The sequence below is a fragment of the Priapulus caudatus genome, unplaced genomic scaffold, assembly GCF_000485595.1.
Source record: "Priapulus caudatus unplaced genomic scaffold, Priapulus_caudatus-5.0.1 Scaffold35, whole genome shotgun sequence".
NCBI lineage: Eukaryota > Metazoa > Priapulida > Priapulimorpha > Priapulimorphida > Priapulidae > Priapulus > Priapulus caudatus.
Window position 1 is genome coordinate 556,983 of NW_014577096.1, and position 9,731 is coordinate 566,713.

At 52.3% G+C, this 9,731-nt stretch overlaps 2 protein-coding genes across 2 annotated transcripts in view; one reads left to right on the plus strand and one right to left on the minus strand.

Moving 5' to 3' along the window:
• The window catches only part of LOC106817713 (alkaline phosphatase, tissue-nonspecific isozyme-like), a 6,822-nt gene extending 4,723 nt beyond the window's left edge, over positions 1–2,099 (plus strand). The window contains exons 3-5 of the mRNA XM_014822406.1: positions 484–661; positions 829–995; positions 1,884–2,099. Of these exons, the coding sequence (XP_014677892.1) occupies positions 484–661; positions 829–995; positions 1,884–2,099 (561 nt within the window). The remainder of the gene's footprint in view (positions 1–483; positions 662–828; positions 996–1,883) is intronic.
• Positions 2,100–2,144: 45 nt separating this feature from the next.
• LOC106817724 (RNA-directed DNA polymerase homolog) lies at positions 2,145–2,589 on the minus strand. The gene is made up of 2 exons (XM_014822414.1): positions 2,283–2,589; positions 2,145–2,167 (listed from the first exon to the last, which is right to left on the minus strand). Exons 1-2 carry the CDS (start codon positions 2,587–2,589, stop codon positions 2,145–2,147), a joined length of 330 nt encoding a protein of 109 aa, XP_014677900.1.
• Between the last annotated feature and the right edge of the window lie 7,142 nt (positions 2,590–9,731).

Here is a 9,731-nt window from a genome sequence, read left to right on the forward strand (position 1 = left end):
AAAATTGGTATCCCCATGCTATGCCCATCCATTCTCGGTGTCCAGATGGTGCTTCTTAGATATCGACATTATTTTGACAATTATATACACTAATAGTTGTACACGGAGCGTAGTAGAGTGAGCCTACGATTCGATAGCACGCAAGATTAAGCGAATAAACGTCACCACCATATAGATACGTGTACAGGCTAGCCTACACGTATATGTGTGCTACAGCCTTTTCCCCGCGCTGTGCAGCTGTAAATGTGTTTCATGATGCGCGCTCGGAAGACACTCGACCCGGGCTGCAGCGGATGTTAGTATATCTGCCCTACGGGGCTAGTGTTGTAGGGTTGTACCTGGTAAACATGTCCTATCTGTTGTTTTGTGAGCATATCATGGAAGCTAATGTATAGCTTAAAAAATTACGGTTACGAAAACTTCTGAGCATTTGTCGTTCTTTCTATTTACGCCTATAACAGATAGTCTACACTTTAACTTCAGACATACAACACCGACTATCAAGTCCCGGATTCGGCCGGCACCGCAACAGCATACCTATGCGGTGTAAAGGCCAAACAAGGAACCGTTGGCCTCGACGACACGGTGGTTAAGAGAGGCGACTGCGGTTCGTCAGCGTTGGCAGAGGTCTCTTCGATCGCTGCCTGGGCGCAGGCTGAAGGTCAGGTTTTCTAGGTTACTTATCACGGATTTATTTTCTTGGAAACCGTGTATTTGCTAGAATAGAAACGTTTACTTTTTTTGGAGAAGTCTATAGCTTAGCATGCACGCACTTAAATAATGCAAACAGATCTTCCATCTCACGTTCTTTCTTACCTTCTTATATAGGAAAATCAACAGGACTAGTAACGACTTCTCGTGTTACCCATGCATCTCCGGCGGCGCTGTTTGCTCATGCTGCCGAGAGGAACTGGGAGGCTGGCGCGGATATCAAGGGCGAATGCAGAGACATTGCCCTGCAATTGATCGAGGACGATCCTGGCAAGCAGCTAAATGTCCGTGTCTCATAGCCAGCGCGACGCACGCACCCACGCGCACGCACGCACGCACGCACGCACGCACGTACTACGTACAAACACACACACACACACACACACACACACACACACACACACACACATATATATATATATATATATATACAAGCCCACGCACACATGCACACACACATACACACGCACGCGCGCACATGCACACACACACGGTCACGGTCACTCTCGCACACACGATATCATGCATCTACGCACGCATGCACGCACAGACGTACGTAGATGTCGTGAAAACGTCATTCTTCGACATGAAGATTTAGTTCAGCTATGCAACTGTTCTACATTCACGTATCTACAATACCAACATAACGCGGTGCATGACTGTATTGATATCAATACATTTACCCGGCTTGTTCTGCGAGAGTTGCTCGTTTTTCTCTAGGCCAGTATCGATTATCCGAAAGATGGACTGCATTGTTATTTGTATTGTAACACAGATGCAGACTTGTTTTTATGGCATGTTTTCTGTTTCATAATTCGCGAATCATTCGATTCACGGGTCGAATCATTCGGTTCACGCATTGAATCATTCGATTCACGCATCGAATCATTCGATTCACGGATCGAATGATTCGATTCTCTTTTCAGATATAAAATAAAATAATATGCGATAAATCAAATGTTATATGTGATAAATCGAATGTTATATGTGATAAATCGAATGTTATATGTGATAAATCAAATGTTATATGTGATAAATCGAATGTTATATGTGATAAATCGAATGTTATATGTGATAAATTCAATGTTATATGTGATAAAATCAACCATAAAACAAAAATCGAATTATGAAACAAACAACATGCCATATGTTTTCACTCGCTCGTACTGCAGGTGATATTGGGCGGCGGTAGAGAAAAATTTACGCCTGACACCGTCGCTGACGTGGAGTACGAGGGAACGTTCGGAGATCGGATAGATGGCAGAAATCTAATAGACGAGTGGATAGAGACGAAGCAAGGCAGCGGTCTAAGGCACCACTACGTCTGGAACGTCGACCAACTGAACGCCACTGACATTGAGAACACTGACTACTTACTTGGTATGTGAGCATGGCATATTACAATTATTATGGGCGCATCAAAACATTCAGTGTTATTCAATCATGCTACTATATACTATATATTACACATTACATTATATCAGGAGTGTATGATATAGACTATAATAATATCTATCTATTTGATATACTCCTGATTACATTACATTATATATATATATATATGTATATGCCAAACGGCATCACCTTGAATTCAAACAAGCCCTCACTAGTGCTGAACGCGGTCTTCTGAGCGTCCCTCGGGTCCATATCCACCTGCCAATATCCACTCGTGAGGTCGAGAGTGCTAAACCACTGGGCTCCAGCAAGGGAGTCCAGGGTGTCATCAATTCTCGGAAGTGAGTAGGCGTCCTTGACCGTCGCTGCATTCAGCTGACGGTAGTCGATGCAAAAACGTGGGCTGCCATTCTTCTTCGTTACCAAGACCACAGGAGACGCCCACGGGCTGCTGCTTGGACAGATCATACCATCCTTCAGCATCTTTCCCATTTCCTTTCCCATTACCTCTCACTTTGCTAGGGCACACCGCCTTGGGGCCTGCTTCACCGGAGGGTGGTCCCCCGTGTTAATAGTATGCCTCACGAGGTTGGTGTGCCCCAGCTTCTCTCCCGGAGCCGTGAACAAACTAGCATACTTACGCAAGGTCTTCCCCACTGCGTGACGCTCCTCCTCCCCAAGCGCTGGGTCAACCCCGTCTAGGAAGCCCACAACGTGCTCGGGAATTCCGGTCTCCACGGAGTCCAAAGTGGTGGATTTTCTGTCAGCACCGACCGCCAGAGCAATCCGCGTGATCGGCGCTATCCACGCTATCCTTTCACCCGGGTGTATCACTATCGTAGACGGGCCAGGGTTAGCTACCTACAGGGGAACACCCTGGCCCTTGGTATCGACCAAGGTTCGAGCCATATGAGCCCCCCGCCTACGATAGCGTCTCTGAAACCCTTGCGTCGGCTCTGCCAGTGCCATTTTGTCGACCGGCCAGGGGTTGTCTTCGACGTCCCCCCGGACCACACCACCTTGGCCTGGAAGAATTATCGTGCGGGAGCTTGCCCGCAACACCTTTGGCAACAAGCCCGGTCGCTCGTATAGCACGTGGAGGATGCCATCGAAGGTCAAATGCCCCCGTGCGACGTCCAGCCGACAATCGTGCCGACGCAAGAAGTCCATGCCCAGTATTCCGCCACGGAGATTCATCCTTACAACCGTAAAGGTATGAGGATAGACCTCCCCGTGAACGACGAGGTCCAGACACAATTCCCCCACCGCCGGTATCTCCTTTTCCTGTGCATCCACCATTGTGGCTGCTTGTACCCGTAGGCCGAGGCCATCAGAAAGCAGCTTTTCAAAGGTTGCATAGTCCAGGAGTGACAACTCCGCGCCAGTGTCAAGGGTCAACTTAACTGCCCGGCCGCCGATCTCCACGGGAAGCTCCCATGCGGCCTGCGGCCTCACTAGGGCTATCCCTGGGGACGTGCATTGCGGAGCTGTCGGCGATGGTGTGCATGGCCCCGTCGCTGCTCGTTTCCCGACCGCTGCCTAGCATCCTGGCTGTTGGCAGTACTGGTCGGGCGAGCGCGAGGTTTACCTTGAGGAGGAGGCCCACGGTACCTACCCTTCTTCTCGGGGCATTCGCGGGCCCAATGACCACGCGCCCCACAGCAGAAACACTCCCCCCGTCCGGATGCCTCATCACTTCGCCCCGGTGCCACCCGTGGGACTCCGGAGGGTGGGGGACGAGCCCCGAGTTCCTCCCGAACCAAATCCTGCACCAGCTGTGTGAAACTGCGGAGGTCTTCGGGCTTGAGCACTGTCCTATCACTCGCCCTTATGGTCGGCAAGTGTCTCTCGCGTCGGCGTCTCCGGACACTGCACTCGGGACTCCGGGGTGCTGACTACCACCCGTACGTCCGGTCTGCGGGATACTGCTGGCCTGGCCGAGCGCATGATAGATTCGTACTGGTCGGCTGCCCGTGCTGCGCCTTCCGCTGTGCCGTCGTCGTTTCCCATGATGTGCACTTTCTGGGCCCCGTCGGTGACAGAACGGAGGAGATGCCAACGGGCCCGACGGCTGCACTCCCCACGGCTTATGCCTACCTCGGCCTGGCTGACGAGCATGGTGAGCTCCCTGGCGAATTCCGACCACGTCTCCCCATGATGCTTCCTCTGCTCATCCAAGCGGAGGTGGCGCTCCAACTCCGCCCCAACGGCTGCAGGCGTTCCTGTAGCGCTTGCCTGATGTCCTCCTCGGTTGCCCCGGGACTGCAATCGAACAATACTGCCGACGCTGGATAATCGAGGGCGCCGGCCAACTGCGCAGCCCTCTCGCTGGGGTTCCATCCATTATGGTGTGCGACGACGTCGAACTGGCCGAGGAACGCTTCCAGCAGCACGTCACCTTTGCCGTTGTAGATGCGTACCTTCAGGCATTCCCCTCGCTGCTGAGCCGGCGTGCTGATCGCTGCCCACTCAGCCACGGTAGCCGAGGAGCCGGGCTTGATTCTGCCGCTCTATGATCCGGTAGATAAACCCAAGGTCCAGTCCCCGTCTGACTCGGGGGCGGACGTTCCTGCCTCCACCAGGAAGGGGGCGTGCCCACTACCGGCGAAGGAACGGCAGCCGTTTCCTCAGGAGGCACAGCACCACGTTCCGCTACAGGTGACGCCGGAGTACGGGGTAATAAAGTTGCTCTCCGCTCTCCCCGACCTCTCACCTGCTTTGCACGGGTAGCCATGGGCATAGGTCCAGCTCTTTCCCAGGCTATGGGGTGGTGTACTAGCCACCGTTCCCCCCGACCTACGTAAGGTATGGGTAAGCTGACGGCAATGCCAACAAGCGAAACCCAGTGACGACATGTTAGGTGCTTATGCTATCTTATACTACAGGCCCGCTTGCCTTGTGGACTCCCGTGGACGGTTAAACCGTCTACCGAGTGTACAATCCTGGTCACGGCACCAATGTAACGTTTTTTTCCCCGTCACGCGCCACGCTCCCACTGTTCGACCACTGGAATGTACAAGTCGCACAAGAACAAACAACACAACTCAATAATGACAGTGTTTACGCCGGGAATAGATCCGGGGCTTTTAGTCCGCCCTGGTCAACAGACCAGAGTGGACATAAAACGGTACAATATTCCTCGCAGCGTAAGGCCCGAGTATAGCTAGCAAGATACAACTAGGCGCTAGGCCTTACCAAGGCGATCCTCTGTGGAGAGCGGCCGAGTCCGTGCAGTGATCGCTTGTGGTTGTTGCGGTGCTGTACCTTGCGTTGTGTGCCTTCTCTCCGACTGACCCGTTCCTGACTGCTGGCTGACTGGTCCACTGGTAGCCTGCCGGTGAACTGAACTGCCGATGCTTTAGAGAGCGCAGTATATATGCGTCTCGGAGCGTGTGCGCGGCTTCAACCCCCGCCAATCCCGAGTCAGAAACAGGTAGCCACGCCCAACAGCTTCGGACGTGACACGCACGCCAGCTTCGGACGTGACAGGCACGCCAGCTTCGGACGTGACACGCACGCCAGCTTTAGCGCCATGAGTACGGCATAGTACCAGCTCGTGTCCAGCACGTGTACGCCGCCACAGCATGCGGGGATTCGGCTACATCGAAGCCCACATCACCCAAGGACGCTGGGCAGACTGCAGGGGGTAGAACGCGGGAATTTGACGCTGCGGCAGACCGAAATTCGTTACATATATATATATATATATATCTAAATATATTATATATATGCACACCAACACACACACAACGCGACGCAAGCACCCACGCACGCACTCACGCAGACGCAACGCAGCCCACAATTCTTTTAGTTTCTTTTCGGGGGCATATCAGTTGCAATCATATACGCCACGAAGGTCCGTATTAGCCTACCTATGGGTTACACATATATCGTTGCTCGGGAACATAACCCACTCGACATGCGATACTGTAGCGAATTTCTAACATGTTGCGTTTGCTACTTGCGAGGAATACACTTTTCATACGATTATCCTCGCTAGTAAGCCCAATAAATAATACTTTAATTCTGGCATGTACTTTTACTAACTAGCTGCTGCTTAGTAAGTGTTAGAGCAATCTAACCCGCGGCTCTATAGTGGAGCGGCGCGGGCCAAAAAAAAAGCCTTATTTAAGCGAGTTACCCCTCGCCCAACGTTGAACAATGCAATGAGGTATTTGTTGGATGCGCTTAGGATTTGCTGATTTAGAAAAAAGCAAGTGTTTTACAGTCAGATGCTAATTAAACACATTGCCATTTAACGCCTTCGCTTGTGCCTACTAAACGCCATAAAAAATTGGTGAATTTTGGAATTCTTCTTTGTTATTTTTGGCCCACTGAAGACTGAAAGCCTGAAAACTGAAACAATTCTAATATCACATATAATTACCTTTCATGCCTAAAGATCACTCTGACAATTATTTAGGGTTTAACCCACTTCATAGGAGGTTTGGGCCCCTTCAATATCCTAAAATCGTGGAGGTCTTTACCCTTTGGTTGCCATTTTTCCAATGCTAAGTTTTGTGCCAGTACACCTCCCTACATTATAGAACAAAACAATCTGTTCTACTCATTTGGATCTCGTAAGGATGTCAAAATGTATTGAATATTGATGTTTGCATTTGCAATTTTTAATTGCTACATGGCTGATTAACACAGTTCCCGCGATGATCCACATGAGTCAACTCGTGGGGAAACAATCAAAAAACGCATCCCCGCGAATCCACTAACACGTACACCAATATCATTTACTTACAGCAGTAATGACTGTACAGCAATATTACTAGTAAGACGCAGGCCCGCTAACACGATACACGCATATTTACTACTCAGAACAGGCCAGTACACGTACACGCAATATTCATAGACAGGCGAGTACACTACACGACATATATACCTAGACGGCAAGTATAACACATACACGAATAATATACTAGACACGCGTAACACGTAGCACGATATTAGACTCAGGAGCGTATAACACTACACGGCATATCTTACTGACAGGCGTAACAGTACAGTATATATAGTCGACAGCCGTATACCGTACACGACATATCATACTTAGACAGACAATTAACACTACACGGCTATATAGATAGCAGGCAGCTACACACGTACCGGCATATGTACTACTATACAGGCCAGTAATACGTACACGCATAGTTACAGCTAGAAGGGCAGTTAACACGTACAGCAGTCTGCTACATACTAGACAGGCCTTGTACACGTTACAACGGCATATGTAGCTAGACAAGCGAGTAAACACATCAGATCATTATACTAGGATAGACAGGCGTAACATAGGAGCGCATATATACTAGACAGCAATAACCGTAACGCATATATAGATAGGCCGGCAGTACCAAATACCGAATATTAGCTAGACAGCGGCGGTAACACGTTACCCACGCATATAGTACTCGGTGACGGCCGTAAAACACGGTACACGCATATATGAATCGAAGGCAATAACACGTACACGCATTATATAGACTCTCAGGCGTACAACGTACGACGACATTTATACTGCAGGCATAACCATAGGCAGGCAGTAACACGTACACGCGTATGCATGCGGTTAATGATGCGGTTACACATACGCGGCGGGTATATTATAGGCAGTTACACGTACACACACTCGTATGTGATGCTGTCACCAGCAGACATCTACGCGGAGGATGGAAGTGGCGTTTGGCCGCTTGCCGACACGCGTGGGAAGCTGCGTTCATTAGGCTTCATCATTAGCTGGCGATGCGCGCTGTGATGCTGCGAAGCCTAGGCCAGTAACAATTAGAGGGGCGCCGTAGGGGCGTGTGGGAGAAGGGCTGGGTAAGTGTGTGTATGAGGGAGCGGAGTGAGGGAGGAGGGCCAAGTGTGTGTGAGGGAGGTTAGGGAGGGAAGTGAGGGAGGAGGGCTGGGTGAGTGTGTGTGAGGGAGGGGAGGAAGGAGGAAGGCTGAGTGTGTGTGAGGGAAAAGAGTGAGGGAGGAGCGCTGAGTGAGTGTGAGTGAGGGGAGTCAGGGAGGAGGGCTGAGTGAGTGTGAGCGAGGGGAGTGAGAGAGGAGGGCTGAGTGAGTGTGAAGGAGGTGAGGGAGGGGAGTGGGGGAGGAGGGCTGAATGTGTGTGAGGGAGGGGAGTGAGTTGAGGAGGACTGAGTGAGTGTGAGTAAGGGGAGTGAAGGGGGAGGGCTGGGTGAGTGTGTGTGAGGGAGGGGCGTGAGGGAGGAGTGCCGAGTGTGTGAGGGAGGGGAGTGAGGGAGGAAGGCTGAGTGAGTGTGAGGGAGGAGGGCCGAGTGTGTAAGGGAGGGAAGTAAGGGAGGAGGGCTGAGTGAGTGTGAGGGAAGGGCGTGAGGAAGGAGGGCTGAGTGAGTATGAGGGAAGGGCGTGAGCGAGGAGGGCTGAGTGAGTGTGCGGGAGGGGAGTGAGGGAGGAAGGCCGAGTGAGTGTGAAGGAGGGGAGTGAGGGAGGAAGGCCGAGTGAGTGTGAAGGAGGGGAGTGAGGGAGGAAGGCCGAGTGAGTGTGAGGGAGGGGAGTGAGGGAAGAGTGCCGAGTGTGTGAGGGAGGGGAGTGAGGGAGGAAGGCTGAATGAGTGTGAGGGAGGAGGGCCGAGTGTGTAAGGGAGGGAAGTAAGGGAGGAGGGCTGAGTGAGTGTAAGGGAAGAGCGTGAGGAAGGAGGGCTGAGTGAGTGTGAGGGAAGGGCGTGAGGGAGGAGGGCTGAGTGAGTGTGAGGGAGGTGAGGGAGGGGAGTGGGGGAGGAGGGCTGAATGTGTGGGAAGAAGGGGAGTAAGAGAGAAGGGCTGAGTGAGTGTGAGTGAGGGGAGTGAGGGGGAGGGCTGGGTGAGTGTGTGTGAGGGAGGGGCGTGAGGAAGGAGTGCCGAGTGTGTGAGGGAGGGGAGTGAAGGAAGAAGGCTGAGCGAGTGTGAAGGAGGAGGGCCGAGTGTGTAAGGAAGGATGTGAGGGAGGAAGGCTGAGTGAGTGTGAGGGAAGGGCGTGAGGAAGGAGGGCTGAGTGAGTGTGAGGGAAGGGCGTGAGGGAAGAGGGCTGAGTGAATGTGAGGGAGGGGAGTGAGGGAGAAAGGCCGAGTGAGTGTGAGGGAGGGGAGTGAGGGAGGAGGGCTGAGTGAGTGTGTGTGAGGGGATTGGAGGTGGGGAGTAATGGAGGAGGCGGCTGGGTGAGCGTGGTGTGAGGGGGGAGTGAGGGAGGAGGGATGAGTTGTTGTGTCGAGGAGGGGAGTAATGAGGAGGGGCTTTGGGTGAGCGTGTGTGAGGGGTAGAGTGGGGAAAAGATATTAGGGGTGAGATGCAGGGGAGGGGCTTATGGTGAGTGTGGACGGGGGTGGAGTGAAGATGGCGAGGTGAGGTGAGGGCTAGGATAGTGTGTGTGAGTAGGGGAGGGAGGACGGAGGGGAGGGGGGAGAAGGTCGCACGGTAGGAGAGAGAATGAGGACTGGTTGGTGCGCAGGCGGATTACTATTCACCTCGGCGGGCTGACCCGCGTGGCGCAGCGCCGTGCAGCGCTGCGGCTCGTGGCAATGTAGGGGGCAACCTGCTGTGATGCCTTTGTTTTGCTGCGAGGTCTGCTGGCTGTTTGTGTCAGCTGGCACTGGTATGGCTTCAGTGGGAGCTAGG